This window comes from Epinephelus moara, chromosome 20 (assembly GCF_006386435.1).
Source record: "Epinephelus moara isolate mb chromosome 20, YSFRI_EMoa_1.0, whole genome shotgun sequence".
NCBI classification, from domain to species: Eukaryota; Metazoa; Chordata; class Actinopteri; order Perciformes; family Serranidae; genus Epinephelus; species Epinephelus moara.
Window position 1 is genome coordinate 17058870 of NC_065525.1, and position 20297 is coordinate 17079166.

The following is a 20297-nucleotide window of genomic DNA, read 5'->3' on the forward strand; positions in this document are numbered from 1 at the left end:
AATGAAATAGCCATTTTTTGAATTAAGGCTTTCTATAAATTTAATGAAGAGTGCCTTGGATTTCCCTTTTTTTGTGAAGTGAATAACTTTGATTATTTTGTTCCAATGCATTGTTCTGCTGGGAAACCTTTGGTTCTGGCATTCATGTGGATACCACCTGACATGTTCCACCTACTCAAACACTGTTGCAGACTAAGTACCCCCCCTCATGGCAACAGTACTCCCCAATGGCAGTGGCCCCCCAGCAGAGAAAAGCAGCATGCCACGCTACAAAAACTGTTTAGAAATGGCCTGTGGAGCGTGACAAAAAGCTCAAGGTGTCGACCTGGCTTCTAAATTTCCCAGGTCCCAATCTGCTCAAGGATTCTTGTGATGTGCCAGTACCCCAAATGTACTCCTAATCCAAGGTGGGGCCTCCTTGGATCAGACTTGGCTCTGACCTACTGAGGCATTGACACTGGATCTCTGGGAGTGTCCTGCGGTGTCTGGCACCAGTCTGTTGGCAGCAGATCCATTTAGTCCAGTGGGTTGTGAGGTGGGTTAATGGCACGTGCGACAGATGCTCATTCAGATTGGGATCTGGGGAATTTGGAGGCCAGGTTGACACTTTGAGGTCTTTGTCACATTCTTTGGGTCATTCCTGAGCGATGTTTGCAATGTAGCATGGTGCATTATCCTGCTGGGGGGCCACTACCATTGGGGAGTACTGCTGCCATGAGGCGGGGTACTTGGTCTGCAACAGTGTTTGAGTGGGTGGAACATGTCAGGTGGTATCCACATGAATACCAGAACCAAAGAGATCTCAGCAGAACAATGCATTGGAGCAAAATAATCAAAGTTAGTCACTTCACCTGTCAGTGGTTTTAATGTTTTGGCGGATTGGTGTATGTTTGCCATCCTAAAAATCCTAAAAATAATGAGGAAAATTCCATAAGATTTTTTTTTTTACCATGTAGACAAATAAATTTAGGACAAGTCATGACTTAATATCCGTCCACATTTTCATAAAAGTTATATGGATTTTCCTTTCTTTGTGTTACTGTTTTAAAGGTGGATAACCATTACTCTACTAATTTACAGGGTGATGTAGGTAAGCTACTCTTCCCTGCATCACCTCCTGCATTGCATTGTTTTCACCAGCTCTGCATCGATTTACTTCGAGTCTGGGGAGCCATACAGTTTTGTAATTAAATGTCCACAGGGGGCAGACGTGCTCCTTCTTGAATACTAAGCCTCTCACAGGATGAGGGAGTCCCAACTGTGTTTATAATTCTGCTTTTAAGGAACCTGACTGTCATTAAATCGACTTCAATCAAGTTTATATTCATATTTTAGGAGTTAATTGTCATTAATGTGAATTTTAGGCCATAAAAAAAATCAGAAAAGCTGAAAAAACCCATCATACATTGTTACATGTGTGCAGCCTCGCTGTGCAGCATCCCATTTCATTGTTATATAACCCGTGCAGTCATCCGCTCCCACTACATGATGACATACGTGACTGCTATGAGCGCCGTATCGACCGCTGTGGTTGTGGTATGTCTGGTTGAGCGACCCCCCCCACCCTCCTGCTGCTGTAACCCGCCGGTGGTCGGTTCATGACTGAGCCCAAAGGTGGCCTCGGGTGGAAGATCTGCCCTCCTCTTCTTCCTCTTCCTCCTCCTCGGTACCCGGGTTCAGGACCGCGGACAGCTCCCTGCCTCCACCCTTAAACCGCCGCCCGCGTGTGTTTCAGATGGTCAAACAAGAAGTGGGACAGCAAGAAGTCGGCTGCACTCCGAGCACATGAGAGACTGCAATTTGGGAGATTTTACCTCTTTGATTTTTTTTACAACCAAGCGACGGATGTGACAGTGTTGAAGAGGGTTGGAGAGTGTTTCTGGAGTCGGGGAAACGCAGCTGAAACACAATGATCTCTCGATATAAACCGGTAAGAGCTGCTGGTTGTCACCTGGTCACACACACTGATCGATACTCTCACTTTATTAACATTGCATACACACAGCATGGCATTACTTGTGGGGCATTTCTCAATTACACCTACATGTCATAGGCCTATATGAATATCCACTAGGGACATAAATGTTTTCATTTGCATACATAATTGTGCAGACCTGAGTTGGCTGCAGATGAAAGGCCTGTGTAATGATGTTACAAGTCATTTTGGATCACAGTTATTAAGGAACCCTTGTGTGTGTGTGCCAGTGTGCTACATCCCTAGGATTCATTTCTAGGGGCGAGTTATGGGAGAGTGTGAAATACTGGATGTGTTGGATTCACGGCTGTGCTGTTGCATCGTGGTCACACATTCACACAGCCAGATGGAGCACATTTTGTAAATGCTGAGTTGCAGCACTGGTACCTCCTTTCTTTACATAGATCGATGCATGATTTAACATCCACCTCTTGTCCTCACTTGTACTCCCACAGACAAAATTATAACCACACTGACACACTCTCTCTCTCACACACACACAGAGAGAGAGAGAGAGAGAGAGAGTCAGCCCTGTTATATTGGCATCTGTCTGTATGTGTGCTTCTATAACCCATATATGATGTCACCACCTAACAATGGCAGAGCCTCTATTTCTACTTTTAATGATTTTAGGAATGCATTTCTCTTGATCGTAGCTGTAAGCCCTCCAGCTCTACTAACCCTTTTCCTCTCTGAGTGCCTCTGAGAGTGGCTGCAGCTCCTCTACCTCTTCTCTTTCTTTCTCCACACACTGAAGCTTCAACTCCCCCCCTCAGGCAATCCAGTGATGGACAGCGCTCATCTCATATGTAGGGCACCACAGAACCAATAGCTCGGCCAGTTTTCCCAGCTGAAAAAAAAAGATAATAATACAGACACAGGGCATTGCAATCCAGTCTGATAATCTCTAATTGAGGAATTGGTGTTGGCAGTATATTGCAAGCTGAAATCTATTTCCACTGAATTGGTGAAACCCCTGCTGACGTGACATCTGGTTAGTCTGTGCTTTGCTGTGCCACATATCTCAATTGTCTGTGGACATACCCCTCTCCTTGGCTTGATTTGTTTAAAACCCCTATGTGTTGCCAAGTTATTTACTGTCAGCTGGTATGAGTACGGTCCTCCGAGTAAGATGATAATTAATGTGGGACAGGAAGTGAGAGGATGTGGCTGCAGTTGGGTGTTAAAATGAAACTACTCAACTAGAATTTCTTCACTTTCAGCTACGCCTGGTGCCTCTTTTCTATACATTTTATTGCTTCAAGCCTTACAACAGCCTCCTGAAAGATAACAAATTGGTGTTTGTTTGTTTTTTAATACTCCTTTAAGCCTACACGAGAAATCTGGACACAGCTATGTGCTTGCAGTGAGAAGCATGTTGTTGCCGCAGGTTTGCAAACTCCACTGAGGATAGAGTTTGCAAAGACATATGGCAGCATTTACACAAACAATCCAACATTTTAATTAACATGTAGCGTGGTTTTCCTCACACAGAGATAATTTTAGACTGCCACCGTTGCTGCAAGTCAATTAAAACTTTTAATTCTGTCTGGATTAAATACAAAGCGATCACCACATGCATTTATGTTTTGATTTATCTCTTTACAGTGTTATTCTAGTAGCAATAATGTAATTATAAAAGCACCTCCAGACATTTTAAGGAAATAATGCATTAGACATACTACTTAACATAATATAACAATTTGCCAATAGCTATGACAGCACTTTGTCTCTCACGGATGTCGTTTAATGGACAATAATGTCTAATGCAGATTGCAGTCAGACAGACATTTAAATGGGGATAAAACTGAATGTCATTGGATCTCAGTTTAGTTTATGCTATTTCCAGCACAGCACCACATTTTGACAACAACTTAAGCACGGTTGAGTGCATTATCTGTTACTTGAATGCACCCCGGCTCACATATTTGTGTGTAAGCACCCATGTAAACTGCTCATTACATTTACAGTAAGCTTATCTCCTTGTTGTTGTTATGTGAAGGTCACAGTAGAGTGGATTATATTAACCATACATCATTTTAACCAGGAGGAAAAGGCCATGAGTCTGTCCCTGTTGATACATGGATTATCAGAAATCTGCTCCCATGTGCCTCTTCGCTGATCCCTCTGAGCAAGTCAGCTGCCATTGGCTGCAGCAGGACCTTTCCCGCAGGACCTGAACGCACAATGAATCCATCCCAGGAATTCATTAATATTTTACGTCCCTTTTTCTTTCTTATCGGGGCAGCCTACTTATTCAGTCACTGCTGCGCTCTTTCTTGTTTAGAAGTCTTGTAGTTATAATATGAGCTGAAGTGGTAAATGACTGAGGGGAAGAGTTATGTAATTCCTGCAAACGTGGTGTTGGGATTAAGATTAGCATGCTTGCTCATGCTTCACACGTACCTTTGTAGCCTCCAACGTTTGCACACTTCTCTCAGCAGCTGTACCCCCCTCTCTCTCCTCTCTCTCTCTCTCCATCATTCATTCATTGCACCCTCCTGTCCTCGCCCCCCTACCTTCAGTAGCTCTGTAGCTCCAGCTCGCCTGCACACTCTTCCCTCTCTGCTCTCGCCTTCCAAGGTCAACTTTGAGCTCTCGTTTGCAAAGAGACAGGAATAGCAGTGTGCGCTGCAGAATGCCACCGCTGCTCTAGCTGTATGTGTCTGCTTGTGTGCGTGTGTATGTGTGTCTGAGTGCATTCCAGTGGAGCTGTGCAGCGGCAAGTGAAGCTTCAGTTTTAGAGGATGTCTGAGGACTGCAGGCGGACGGGATGCAGATGTTTCTCACCAGCATGGCAGAGAAAGCAGCTTAGACTGCGGGAGAGGAGAGAGACCTGCTGCTGCTGCTGCTGCTGCTGCACCGGACTGTGACTGCCTCTGACCCCCTTCTCCCTCCTTCCCTCTCTCCCTCTGATTCCTCTCTTTTATTGGATCTAAAATTTGGGAGCTGGATTTGAGAGGGAGCAGGAAGGAGGTCACTGTGGAATCTATCTACTGAAGACGCCATCAGTGTTCCCTTTGAAAAGACGACATGCTCTGAGAGCTTCTATTTAAAATCTCTCTTTCTCTCCTCCTCCTCCTCCTCCTCCTCCTTTTCCTCCGACCGGTTCCCTGCAGAGTCCCGGTTCCACCATGTCCTTGGCGTTCTGTGGGAACGAGAATAACTCGGTGGCCTACAACGTGGACGGAGGGGTTCTGAACAACGGCTGTTTCCTGGATGCGCTCAATGTGGTGCCACATGTCTTCCTCCTCTTCATCACCTTCCCCATCCTCTTCATTGGTGAGTGTCGCTGAGAGGTGAGATCCTCAGCGTCTTTGCACAACACATCCCTGCACAGACCACACACCCAGCACATACACTTGTGCTTTGATGATGTGTCAGCACAACTCCCGGGGGATATAAAAAAGATTGATGGGCTTTAACATGTTCTCTAGCTGCCCTTCTCAGTTATCTCTCTATCAGATTACTTTAACATATGATATATAGGCAAGTGTATATTGTATAAAGACGAAATAAAGCATAACTTTAAATACCTTATTTCCATTACAGTGCCCATACACATTAATACACTTTGACTGTGCATGAGTTAAGACACCCTCTCTGTACTGTAGGTGTTTGCTGTCCCATAGCCAGTAATAGAAATGTGAGTCTCCTGAGTATGGTATGGATGTAAGGACATATTAAATGCGACTCCTCTGATGAATGTGGTGTACAGAGGCATCATGTTGGCATTAGGTTACCTCTCTTTTGCCTCCCTTCCTGGCTGCTGGCCATTCCATTAGTGTCATCATCGTCGTGTAACGGACCAGCTCTGCGTCGCTGCACACACTCTGCTGCTACCGTCACACATGCTCTGGCTTCATCATCTGCCCTCACATGTCTGTGTGTGTGCACACCATGTGTAGCTTTTTTTAAAGTAGGAAAACACTTTGTCACTTCATACAACAGTTTGACAGTGTCTCTGTGAGCCTGTTGTCGACAGAATGTGCAGCCTATATGATCATATTTAACACACAGAGATATTGTTTGCCTTTATTGTTTGTTTGTGTGTGTGGATGTTTTGTAGTGAGGCTATTCTTCCATACCTCAACTTTCAGTGTCATTTCTGTCACTCTACTTTGTTATGTATTATTAGATGACAGCTCTTTTTGGCCATGCTAACAGTATGCTGGCTCTGTGGATGGTAATGTCAGTCGGTCTGTCCGCTTCTCTGGTCCACACTGGGATATCTCAAAAACTATTAGATGGATTGCCATGAAATTTGATTCACATGTTCATGTTCTCAGTATGAACTGTAACCGCTTAAGCAATTCATTAACTTTTCATCTAGCGCCATCATCAGGTCAAAATTTCTGTTTGCAGAATACTTCGGTTTATAACCAAACACCTACTAAACTGAGGGCTTTCCCATCAGCCTCAGGCGTACTCTGTGTTTAGTCCTAATTACCAGCTGTGATAAAGCCCTGATGTCTTGTATTGTTTTTTAACTTGTGAGTCTGTGTGTGTGTGTCATCATGGCAAAATATGCTCTTGGTGGCACCTACTGAAGCAGGAGCTACTACAGAAGGCATTTTGAGTTTTTTGCCAGGTGTTTATATGTCTGTCTGTCTGTCTGTCTGTCTGTCTGTCTGTCTGTGGACAGATTTTGTCAATGCATTAGTGTCACAACAGTGCAAGATGCAGTCACGAAACTTTATGTGTAGGTGAGATCAAAATAAAGGCGGAGTTTAAAGATGGGTGCAGTCTGAGGCACTAGAAGTAGGGGGGTAAGAGGTAGGGGTGTAAATCACCAGTTTCATCATGATACGATATATCGATTCTTCGGACAACGATACGATATTTGCAGATATTGCAAACAATATGAGACAATATTGAATGCCGATATAACACAGTCAGTTACAGAAGAAGCTGCCACCCCTTTCTTTTTTGCTTTTGGCCATGAAAGATAAAATAAGCACAGAAACAATAAGTGCAGTGACGTTTACTTTAAACTGACTCCACTAACTCACATAAAACAGTACATGGGTTAAGTTAACCTTCAGGGCTTTCTGCCAGAAAGTCCTTCCTGAAAGAAATCTTTTCATTTTAACCCAAACTATCATCATTTTTCATAAAACTTCAGGTCTATCTGGCTTAAAGCCGTGAACGCAACCTTCTCCCAACAGCTATAAAGTATGAATTGACAACACATTAACACAAGGTTCATGGACAAAACAATTGTTTTTTGCTAGTGACCCGAAATTAACTTTAGCATGTTTACATTGCATAAATTAACCTAACGGCTTGCAGACTTTTCTTTCTCTACTTATAGCTTAACAAATTACATGTAGCGTTATTATTATTTATGCTGCAGCATGGTTGAATATAAGCCTGCATGCACATTTTTTCAGCCCAACATTGTTCAAACAGAGCAGCTAATGTTGCTGTTGTGAGAAGTTAGCGGAGTGAGATGCTCGTCCAGGTGAGTAATGTTTGTGTGGTTTATCTCGTAACAGCATTGTTTACGTATGGCATGTGTTTTGTCTGTTGGCCCCTTTTTTCTCTCCGAAATCCAAATTATTTCCACACTGCTGATTTATTCCAGAGTAAATAATGTTATCTTTTGTAATGGTAAATGGACCTGCATTTGTATTGCGCCTTTCTAGTCATCGGACCACTCAAAGCGCTTTTTACACTATGAGGCACATTCACCCATTCACACACACATTCATACACTGGTGGCCCAGGCTACCATACAAGGTGCCACCTGCCACTCAGTTTTTAACACACTCACACACCGATGGAAGCATCATCGGGAGCAATTCGGGGTTCAGTATCTTGCTCAAGAATACTTCGACATGCAGACTGGAGAAGCGCTGCAGCGATCGAACCGCTGATCTTCTGATTGGTGGACAACCTGCTCTACCTCTGAGCCACAGTCCCTGTGCCTTGCCATCTGCCTGTTGCTGTTTGATGGTGACACAGACTTTCAAAATTAAAAGCGTATCCCAAAGATGACGATATGGATCAATGTTTTCACTTTGCATCGATGATACTGGATCATTGATCATTGAATTGATATATCGATCCGGATCGATGGATCGTTACACCGTTCATAAGAGGTAGGGAAGGGATTATTGCCCCCCACTTTATGCCCCTGGCCCACATTTGCTTGTTGCTGTTGTGTGGCTTGAGTGATCCCAACGCAAGATGGTCTCTACTTAATGTTAGCAAGCTAACACACTGAACTAAGATGGTGAACACAGTAAACATTACAACTGTTAACCGTCAACATGTTAGCATTGTCTTTGCGAGCATGTTCACATATCTCACAAAGCTGCTGCCATGGTTGTAGACTATTAGTCTTATTTTTCTCCCTCACAAGGTGGCATTTTCTAGAAACATTGTTTAAGTTTCCTCCATAAACATTTTGTTTCTCATTTTTAACATTTTCCCTCTTAATCTAGTGATGAGGTTGCAGATTGCAACCAGCTGTAACTTCTCCTGTCTGCCAAGCATATAGAACTATGGTGGGTAATGCTGAAATGCTCAAATGGGAATGGTCCTATCGAGAGCCAGTGTTTGGTTTGTCTGTTCTGTGCTACTGTAGAACAACATGGCGGACTCTGTGGAAGAGGATACACTCCCTATGTGAATGTCAACAGCTTATTCTAAGCTAACAAAAACACAACAATTCTTATTTTCAGGTTATAATAAACCAACAAAAACAAATATTTTTATCCATTTCTGCCAATATATCCCTGTAAATGCTACACACTGGAATTTTAACTGCGGAGAAGAAGTCCAACTAAATAATGCAAATTAGCAGACTGAAAGTAAAAGCTAAAAGCAGGTGAGTAGGGCAGTGTGAGTCTGTTAACATTAGAGGATAACCCAGCTGAACCTGGCTGTAAGCTGCAGTGATTCCTCTCTCTGCCCTGTCACCTTGAGCTGTAGTGCTTTCACTAATAACTTTGCCACTAAAGACAAACCTCTGGGCTGTGAAAGCTTCTCTGTCCATCTTTGTAAACTGTAGTCCTGCTCTCCATTCTGCCCTGCAACTCTGTAATGTGCTGCTCTTCAGAGTGCTGGCTCACGAGTTCAGCTAGTCGTCAATGTAAGAGGATGCTGCAGAGGATAATTGCACCACAACACTTTTATGAGACAGTTTGCTTTGCACCAGCGGTCAGAGAGGAGGATTATTGTACCCCTGTTAAGGCTGCAACTATTGATTATTTTTATTACCAATTCAGTTAGTTTTTTATTAATCAATTAATTATTGATAAAATATATATAAAATATCTATAAAATATCCAAAAGTCGGGAACAGTGTCCTTTACAGTTTCCTAGACCTCAAACTGACATATTCAGATGTCTTGTTTTGTCTGACCAGCAGTCCAAAGCCCAAATATGCTTCATTCAATATTACACAAGACAAATAAAACCATCAAGTCTTTACATTTGAGACAATGGAACCAGCAAATATTTAGCATTTTTGCTAAAAAAAACCCCCAATCTGCTGATTATCAACGCAGTTGTTTACATATGTGAGAAATTTTGCCTGTTTTAAGGCTGTGTGTTTGTGTGAGACTGCCAGCCTGTGCCAACACGTCTCAGAGAAATAAACTGTCCAGCAGCTAAGGTGCCAACAACAGAGGAGTGATTAACATAATTCAGTGAGCCCAGATTTGTTTTGTGACAGCAGTAGCAGTAATGAGCCATTAATGAATTACATTGTACTTTGATGACTGAATCATTGTGATATTATAGTTATTATAGAGAGGATAAAGGACAAAGAAGTCACAAAGTCGTTGCAATTAGAGCTAAATTAATTAACGGTCACAGGCCAGCAGCTGTCTGGCTACTCCTACTGGCTTGCCTGCCAAGCATCGGGCGATGTAACTGATAATAACAAAAGTTTCCTGAACTCTGAAAAGTTAACAGATCCTCTTTCAGCCTTGCTTTAAGTGTGAGAGAGCTTTGATATGCAGCTCATGATGCTGAAGGTTGCATTGGGAGTAGGAAGCACAAAGTCAAAAGTGTTTGCAAGGTTGTTTTTTCAAGTGTTAATTTACAGTAGCTCACAGTGAATTGTGTCAAAAAAACAGAAGCGTTTGCCATTTTGATCTAATTTTACATTTTCTGACTCTCTGCAGACGTTTTTACAAGGCACTCCTTTATCTTACTGTCTGACTGTATGGATAAAATGATGCTTTTTAAAATAAACTTTTATTTCCTGTCTCCTATTTGAGGCTGGGGCAGCCAGAGTTCAAAGGTTCACATCCACCACAGCACCTGGCTTCACTTCCCTGGTCACAACCTACGCTGGCTCCTCACCTTTGTCCTGCTCTTCATCCTCGTCTGTGAGATCGCAGAGGGCATCGTCTCTGATGGGTATGTTGACACACTTATCGTATTAAAATGGTTCCAGAAATTTAAAGCTGTGTGTATGACATTTGACAATGATTATGGTAGTTTTGAGACAGCTGTGTATCTATGATTAACAGACAAAACCAACTATGAGTTGATGAGCCATACTGCATTTTATGTGATGTTGGTTGAAGTGTGCTTCATTGTCTAACAATAGTTCCTCAGAGTATTTATGGGATGGCAGGTGCGCTTGACCATTTAAAACTTAATTTCCATACAAAATGCTTAGGTTACAGGTTAGTACCATGCTGCGTGCCTCTGTAGATAAACACAATTTTAAGTTAAAAATGCAACTTTAAAAGCTTTTTTTTGAAATATATATTCCTGTAGTTTATATTTACGGTAAGTTTTTGCTTGACTGTGTATTAGCTAAAAGCTAAAAAAGCAGAAAATAGGCAAAGCTAGCATGCTATAAAAAAATGCTAGCATGCTAAAACTGTTAGCATGCTAAGTCAGCAGACATCTGACAGAAGCTGTTTTTGTGATGTAGGCCTCTGTTATAATTGTTACAGCAGTTTTTCAACCATATTCTCTACTAAATGGATATCTGTACTGGTTTGTTATGATTGAGCACCTTGTGTTTTCTTTTTACTTTACAATTTTAAGCTAGACCAAATGTTGATAGCCCTCCTTAGTTAGCTTTCAACGTTAGCTAGCTACTGCCTAACAGCTAACACGAGCTAGCTGCTAACACTGTGGCTAAGACTTGGTGATTTAGTTGTTAATTGCTCATAAATCTTTCTTTCCTGCTTACAGTGGAAGTGTGGGATTTTTACATATGAGTATGTAACACATTCAAGCTTGAGCCGAATGTGTTCACACAATGGTGAGTCAGCTAATCGCTGCCAGGGGAAGCTTCTGTACTTTACAGAGCAAAGCTGAGGGGGAGCGTATCTATGTTCCCAGGGTTCTATGTTTCCCGGGTTCTATGTTCCCCACTTAATCCTGCAAAAAAGGTTCTATGTTCCCCGCTTACACAAAAAAGGTTCTATGTTTCCCGGGTTCTGTGTTCCCCAGAACCCTGGGAACATAGGGATGACCCCTTCACAGAGACGCACGTGTGAAGTCTGAATTTTAGGAGAAAAGACATAATTACCAATTTTGTGGGTTGTAAACAGAAAAGTAATATTAGGAGTAGTGCAATGAATTACGTTATTGTTGTCAGGGAGTAAAAAATAAAGTAATAATAATACTTTTCAAATAGTGTAGCAAGTAATGGGTTTTAGCTAACGAGCCCAACACTGGTGTCGTAGGTGCTAATTTTAGCCAGTTAGCAGTGCAAAGTGTTAAGTGTTTTTCCTGGGCCTTTCCAACAACACAAAATACACAGAGTATCTGCTCGTCCAGTGGTTCCCAACTGGTCCAGCCACAGGGTCCATATTTCTCCTTAGTCATTAGTTCAAGGTCCACGCAGTGTAATATGTTCAGTGTCATATTTGTGGTTAATGTCATCAAGCTAGTATGCTGTCTCTGTCAAGTAAGTAACGTTAGCTGTCCCTCAGTCACCCTACAGCAGGAAATGGCTCTTCAAAATAAATCCTCTGTGCTGGAAAGCCACTGTACTTGAAAATAACGTGTGTTTTTTACAAACTTGACACATTTGCAAGTCACTTGCGGTCAATTCAGAATGGGAGTTAACAAAGTCTTCAAAAGTCTTAAATGTAGGCTAATTTAACAAATATTAGCCTCACCTAGTCTTACATTTAAATTTGTGAGGACTTAATTGCCACAAACATTTTATCTGACTTGATTAATCCATCTGTTAAAATGTTATGAAAGTCCACATGTCTAAACCTACCAATGAACCTTATACTGCCACTCATACTTACCTGTTGTTGGCAAAATGTACAGTAGATTAACCTATCTCGCTCTATTAACCATATTCTACATTAAACCTGCCTCTTCACACGAGTACATAATGAGAGCCTCAGGAATGAGACCCGAATGAGTTAGCATTTTAGCATTTTGGTTCCCTCATCTCAAAGTCAATGTTTTTTTAATGGGTTTTTGGTGAGATGCCAAAAATAAGGTCTGTGGTTAAGACAAGCTTAACAGACTTTCATGTTTTGTTCTATGACATAAAATATGTCAGGAAATACCCCACTGTGAATTTTAAAGCTTTTTTGTGTCTTTAAAAAAAGGTGGTTGCTAACAAGTAGCTAAATGAGACTACAGGACATCATCATGCCAAACATGGTTTTACAGCCTTTTTTTTGGTAGAAACATTAAATCATGTGACTGTTAGTTTATGTCCTAACATTAGCTTTGTACTGCATTTACAGTCAGGCTTCAAAACTTTTATTGTGAAGATTATCTTACTGAACAAAATGTATAAGTATCATAAGTCTTTGTTTGCCAGTGGGCTTTTTTCTGCAATAATCCAAAATTCAAAGGTAAATCCAATAGGCTTTTTGACGGGGGAACCAGGTTGATGTCAGTTTCCATCTCAGCCTACAGAAAAACGTCATCCCTGGAGTACTCCGTGTATTTACTTTTATATCTACCCACTAAGAAAGATGTTTTGTCCAGAAGTCAGTCTTAAATTTGGTTAAAAATTATGTTGAAGGGGTGTCGGTAGCTTAATGGGTAGAGCAGGTGTCCCAGGTACAAGGCTGTTGCCGCAGCGGCCCAGGTTCGAGTCCAGCCTGTGGCCCTTTGCTGCATGTCATCCCCCCTCTCTCTCTCCCCCCTTCAAACTTACCTGTCCTGTCCATTAAAGGCAAAATGCCCTAAAAAATATAAATAAAAAAAACCTGATACCTGATATGGCCACTGAACATGTCTGCCAATCAAAAGTTGTGTCTGTGTTTCCAATTTGTTTAATCCTCCTCTACCTTCAAACTGCTGCTGTCTCTTAACCTGAATTTGTCACTGAGGTAATAAGTGTCAGTTAGAGTTGCCAATCGCAGGTTTTACGCATGAAGAGACAAAGCTGGACAGAAAATCCATCTCTGCCTTTTCTCTTATTAAATCCTCCTTGTTATCTGTTGCCCTCCCCTTCTCTCTGCCTGACCCTTATACATCATGTTGTGGTCCGATGTAGTGAGTCCATGCGTAACAGGCTCCAGTAAACACTCAGGATTGCTGTTTATCAGCCATTTCTGCAGACTGGAGGTGGGTAACTACATGTGAGTGATTATAACTGAAGTGAAAAGAAGAGCTGTCCACCTGCCCACCACTTCACTGTGCTTTTCAGACTTCAGTGCTTAGCTGAAGAGCCGTTCACAGTTGAATCAGTCATTATGGGCTTACTCTAAGCTTGTTCCTCTTCTGTCTGATTATTGTTTGCAGGTTCAGCCAATCCCACCATCTTCACCTGTACATGCCTGCAGCTCTGGCCTTCATGGCTGGCATCACCTCTATTGTCTACTATCATAACATCGAGACCTCCAACTTCCCCAAACTACTACTGGGTACAGTATATTTATATTCAGCTATCATTTGATTATTAATCATTCATGCTCCTTCTCACTTACCTTCATGTATTGAATTAAGCTTCACGTAACACAATTAAGTCTTTATAGCAATGCTCCCCTTATACCCTTCACTGCTGGTCTCTGGGTGGCTCTGCTGAACACCCAGTCAGGGTTTCAGACAAGAGCCCAGAACTTTTTGTAGCGTCAAAATTTGATTAAGGCTTGTGAAAACATTACTGAAAAGGGATCAGGGAATCAGGGCTTGTAAAGCAGGGATAGATCAAATTATTTCATATAAAACTGACCCTTGCCACCTCTTCTGCCTCTGAGTGTCAGAACAACAGCGCATTCAAATTGCATGAGCTCTTCAGGATGATGTAATTATAAACCGAATCAGGTCCACCATTCACAGATGAATGATTCATCACATACAGATGGGATTGGAAAATGAAGGCAATATCATATAGTGTAATTGTACTGCCCAATGTAGATATTAATTATCTCTTTTCATTAGGACAATGGGTTTCTGATGAAAGAACTGGACAGTTTACTGTGTTTTCAACAGGAATAGATTTCCTTGTTATTATTTTTATCACAACCCCTCATCACCTGTGAGAATTAATACATTAAAATATAATATTTCCATAGCAACCATATATTATACATTTTACTCCCATGCTTGCTCCTGTAATGCAGAGGTGTGTCTCAGTGTGAGCTTTAGCGCCACATAAAGTGCTATCCATTTAGATGTGGAAAAACATTAATGTTTTGTGATGTAAATGTCTCACCTTTTATTTAATTTTATGTTGGCTTTGCCAACTGACAGCTGGCTAGCCGCGTCAACATGCGGAAATGTGCCCGCTGCCCACCCCAGTGCACATGCCCACTGCCTGCTCTTCAGCAGTAATTGCCAAATGAGCAGTGCCGCTTGCTCGCTCCCACCAGACCCAGTTGTTGCGCAGCTCAGTAAACTGAAAATTAGCAAAGCTATCCGATAAACCGGCACGTATAACCGGTCAAAAATATTCTCAACAGTTAATTGATTAAACTATTAAACAGTTAACTGTTGACATCTCTGCAAAATAGCAGTACAAAACGATTGTCGGGCTCTTGAGCTGCTCCCCTTCTCATGTAATACAACCTGAACTAGGGCACAGGGTGCTGCACAACAGCCTGAAAATTGTGCCTAATGTTTTCGAAGCCATTTTTCAACAGAAAGAGACTGGTTATTGGTCCCACCTCATATAAAGATCCTGGAATTGCCCTGCTGTGATGATAACCCCTCTGTGCTTCTCTTCAACTGTTCCCCTCCTCCTTATGCGTCATTAACTCATTTGTGTTCAGCTCTCAGGTTTTTACTCGCAATCACGTCAGTGAGCCGCCTTGAGCATTTATTAAGTCTTTATATCACAGCCAGTCTCTCGAGGGAAGTCATAGAGCGGCGCTGGGTTCATCATCGCATGAAAAGAAATGAATCTCCTGCCGTGAGACTCTGCCATTGACCCGCACACTGCGACTACTGTCATAGTATAGATTATCTTCATAATGAAAAAGTAAACTTTGTATTAGAGTCTGAATGGATGATATTGTTTCTCTATTACCCTTGATTGTTATCTTTCACAGACAGCTTTCTAATCTATTATGAGTGTTTTCACAGTCTCAGTCTCTCAGTGTTTACCCCAGTAAACCTGACAAGATGTGACTCCATCAAAAGATCTTCATGTCCTGAAGACAATTGATTTACCTCCTATTTACTGGATTAAAGGTGTTCACCTTGGAAGCTGTTAGACACACACTGCTGAGGTGTTGCTGTTGATGTCTGAGGGGAGGAGCAAAGGGAGAAGAGGATGGTGAATAAAGGAAAGAAAAAAATAACTAAAAGAGGAAGACTTCACACAACAGTTAATAGTTGAAGGACTAAAACAAAAACAAAAAAAAACACCTGCACTGAAAACATTACTCATCACAAAACAATAAACCAATTGTAACATCAGCTAAGCCGTGGCTATTCTTGTGTTCACTGAAATGTGACTCAGACTTTGACAAAATGCACCCACATATCTCACAAATCCAGTTTAAGCCTAAGTGACAAACAAACTCCTGCTTTAATATGATCTGTCTGCAGTGGGGTTATTTATCTTTTTGGCTCATCCCGTGATTTGCTGTCTTTCTCTGATCCCTGCTAAATCTCCTCAGCACTGCTGATCTACTGGGTGCTGGCCTTTATTATGAAGACCATCAAGTTTGCCAAGTATACCGAGCATGGCATCGGCCCCAGGCAGCTACGCTATTGCATCACCGGACTGCTGATGCTGCTGTATGGACTCCTGCTAGCTGTGGAGATCAATGTCATACTGGGAAGGGTGAGTGTGTGTTGTCTCCAGTGTGGAGTTGTGTGGAGTCATTTGATTGTTGTCTGTTTTTAGCTTCAGTCACCTCTTCTTTTAGTCTGAAATCCAAGTGATTCCAGTGTTCAGTTATGCTGCCCAGCGGGAGTTAAAAATAGGTTGGATCCAGTGATGCTATGTTGTTTTTTCCTTTGCCACACATGTTGAGCTGAAAGTAAAGTAATGTTTATGTTGGTGGGTGCAGAGGTTTGGACTGGAGTTACATGACTTTTAATCAAGGCAGGCTTGAGTCACAAATTCGATGACTTTAGACTCGACTTGACACAATCAAAGAACACTTGGAACTCAACTTGTGATTTTAACACCAATGACTCATGACTTCACTTTGACTTGAGCCTGTTGACTTGAAAATAATTGATACCTTCCTCCAAGCTCAAAGACCAGAAAAGTATGCTATTTTGAAATGTGCCACAAATTTTCCTCAATTTGCTGATTCAGCTAACACTGACACTACTCATTTCCAGCATGTTCATAACTAATTCTGGGGGCTGGAGCCTATCCCAGCTGATAGTGGGCGACAGGTGGGGTACACCCTGGACAGGTCGCCAGACTAACACAGGGCTGACACATAGAGACAGACAATCATTCACACTCACATTCACACCTACGGACAATTTAGCATCGCTAATTAACCTGCATGTCTTTGGACTGTGGGAGGAAGCCGGAGTATCCCGAGAAAACCCACACTGACACGGGGAGAACATGCAAACTCCACACAGGAGGGCTCCCTCCTGGATACGAACCAGGACCCTCTTGCTGTGAGGCAACAGTGCTAACCACTACATCACCGTGCCGCCTAGCTTATTGCATTATGACTTGTTTGGGACTCGAAACTTAAAGTTGGGACTTGACTTTGGACTTGCCTGTTTTGACTTGGGACTTGAGTGCGAAGACTTGAGCCTTACTTGCAAAACAATGACTTTGTCCCACCTCTGGGTGCGTGTCACAGCCTTGATGGTAGTAAAGGAGACATGAATGTCTGTACCAAAATTTCACAGTAATGCATCCAATAATTGTTGGGATATTTCAGTCTGGAGCAAAGCGGTGACCCGACTGTCTGACCAGCATCGCCATTCCTAAAGAAATTCCTATTCATAAAGAAACAAAAAACAAACTTCTCATGAAAAATGCAACAAAAATAAGGCAATAAAATATAAACACACCTAGAATCATAAAAGGAAGGTTAAAAAAAGAATTACAGATCATAGCATGAAGGTGAAGGCCAGTTCCTCTCAGCTTTATGACACCGACAATAATACCCTCAGGCTGCCATCTGGCTCATACGTGGGTCAAAGGTGTGCCAGCATGGTGCTCTTGCTGATTTTGAGAGCAGAGGGAGCATTTTGTTTCTCTTCTATAATTTATCTGGCTGTATCGATTGCACAATAAGCCAACTACAGTCATATTTTTTGATTATTCAGTTCCTGACATTTTCAGTCACCCTTTTTGAACCCAGCTGAGAAAATGTCAGACCAGTGTGTACTTTTCCCTGTGGTCAATTTAGAGTGTGTTTGTGTCTGTTGACCTCTGCCCTGAGCACACATCTGTTAGTGAATCTGACTCTCCTGGATAAATAGCAAATAGAGGGATTTCCCATCATGCCCTGCACTCAGTCTGTTGACACACACGCCCTGTTTGAACCATTTGTTGGAGTGTTTTTAGTGGATCATAGCTGTGTGGTTCATTTAGCAGTTCATTATAAATGAGCTCTTTTACAGAAATTCAATCGTTTATATGATGAAAAAAATAGTTTTGCTTTGTAAATGCATTTTATTGTTGATTTTGCAGTAATCACAGCTTCACTAATCCTCTCTTGACTTATGATCGGCTTCCCTAACCCAAAAACGCTAATCCTTCCAATTGTTCAGTCAAATTCAACTAATTAATAAACAACAAAACATGAATCTGCAAAACACAATTGGCGAATATTATTCTTATCTTGACCTATTTTCAAAATAAAGCCATGAAAACAGAATATTATGAGACCTATTGCATCATGAAATTAATATAATTTGTTATGTGTTTATAAATAGCACCCAGTGTTTGGATGTATTCGGTGGTGACTCATCTGCCAGTCAATAACCTAGTTTCCATAAAGCTTTAAAAACTTGCACAAACTCTGTTTCACTGTCTTCATAAAATATTCTGAAGATAAATTTCACTGTATCAGTTTCTGTTTCTTTTCAGTGAAATGGTTGTGAAAGAAGAACATACATGGGAAATGTTATGCTTTGCCAAGATTCAGCCATCGTGACAGAGGACAGCCTGCAATTAATACACAATAGAGAGAGCTTTTATCTTTCAGCTGCTATAATTTATCCCGCTGACAAGAGTGTGTCACATTTTCTTGTTGTTCTTGGATGCAGTATAAAGAAGATTATAATTGTTATCTCCGTTGTTATGTTGTTTGAATGAATGAATCACTGTTTACACAGCTGTTGCACATTTTTATATTCACCTTCGATTTTCAGGCTGCTGCAGATGACACAGTACCTCGAATAATAGATCAAACTTGTGTTTCTGTCCATTCTTTTCTCACAGCGCTACATGTGTTTCGCCAACCCGACAGAGGTGAAGCCCCCCGAGGACCTCCAGGACCTGGGTGTTCGTTTTCTGCAGCCCTTTGTCAACCTGTTGTCCAAAGCCACCTACTGGTGGATGAACACCTTCATCACCAACGCTCACAGACGACCCATCGACCTCAAGGTCATCGGCAAACTGCCCATTGCCATGAGAGCCCTCACCAACTACATAAAGCTACGCAAGGCCTTCGAAGACCAGAAGGTGAGTGCACCGCTGGTTTAGTTTTCTTTAGAGTGGTTATTTTCTTCTTTATGGAAAACATGGGATTGCAGCCCAGTGCTGAAATCAAGTCAGCCCACAGACCAGTGTGAAAAGGTGAAAAGGCATCAAAACACACACACCTAACATGAAAGTAATTCAACCATACAATGTACAGTAAGAGTATCATATAAGTACGCGAGTATGGTGAGCAATTTTCTACCATTTACCTAGAAACTGGAGGACTCCTTTTCAGTCTGTAATAACACTTAATGTAACATTTTCTTCAGATCTTTTCAAATGTGGGAACACCGTTGGATTTTAGATCTGAGATCTTGTAGTTCATTGCATCATTGGTGCTGAATAAATAATCATGGACGTGTCAGGCGCTGGTGCAGATGGCAACAGAAAGTAACAGAAGATGATTTGTATGTTGGAAAGAAAATCTGCAGAAAGGGAATGATACTTTTAGGCTGTTTCTCCCACGACTCCTAGTTTTTGTCAGAAATAAAATGTTGAAGCATTTTGTGCAGAAATAACAAAGAGAATGTCTTCATGTGGAGTGGCCTTAGGCTGTTTTAAGCAAACATACTCAGGCAAACCAGATTACGAAGTGGGAGAAAAATGCCATCTCATTCTGAATGTGGATTATCATCAGGGGATCAACTTGGAGCTCCCACTCACAGACACAAACAAAGATTTAAGTATTTATGTAAGAGCTTAGCGTGCAGCTTGTTTGGCTTCTTATGACCCCACTTCACTTTATTTAGAGCCCGTTTGTTAGTTCAACTGTCATCATAATGTTTGCAATGTTGAATTGCTGTGGGTCAGACATGTGCATGAAGTGATCTGGGAATCTTACAATGTTTTTTTTTTTTTTTTAAATGCTGCTGTTCTCATAAAATACGATGATCTCTGTCCTGTGATGACTCATCTCTGGCTGAACTGGGACCATTAAAATGTATTCAGACGTCACACAGATCATTAGTCAATAACGTAAACAAAAAATGTGTCTTAAACATGGACACATGCTCAAGCTTATTCTTTCTATCTTAGCCCTATTGAAGCCAGAGCATGTAAGTGGAGCGGAGCGGGTGAAAATTTCCGCTCCTCGCTCGCAGACCTGTCACTTTGCGCCGCTCATCCGCTCCGCTTGGTTCTGCGCATTCTTCGCTCCGCTCCATCATAAATTTTATCCCGCTTCACTCGCTCACTACTCCGCTCAAAAAAACTCCGTCGTACTACCCTAACCTGTAATCTTCTATTCACAAATAAAACGGGGTCTGCCCATTTTTCCGACAGCCC

At 41.8% G+C, this 20297-nt stretch overlaps 1 protein-coding gene across 2 annotated transcripts in view; it reads left to right on the forward strand.

The window, feature by feature from the left end:
• The first annotated feature begins 1734 nt into the window (after positions 1–1734).
• abcc8 (ATP-binding cassette, sub-family C (CFTR/MRP), member 8) overlaps positions 1735–20297 on the forward strand; it is an 80664-nt gene continuing 62101 nt past the window's right edge. For both annotated transcript variants that reach the window (XM_050072181.1, XM_050072182.1), the window contains exons 1-6: positions 1735–1930; positions 5095–5257; positions 10210–10351; positions 13679–13800; positions 16000–16166; positions 18753–18995. In XM_050072181.1, the coding sequence (XP_049928138.1) occupies positions 1910–1930; positions 5095–5257; positions 10210–10351; positions 13679–13800; positions 16000–16166; positions 18753–18995 (858 nt within the window). In that variant the 5' untranslated portion in view covers positions 1735–1909. The remainder of the gene's footprint in view (positions 1931–5094; positions 5258–10209; positions 10352–13678; positions 13801–15999; positions 16167–18752; positions 18996–20297) is intronic.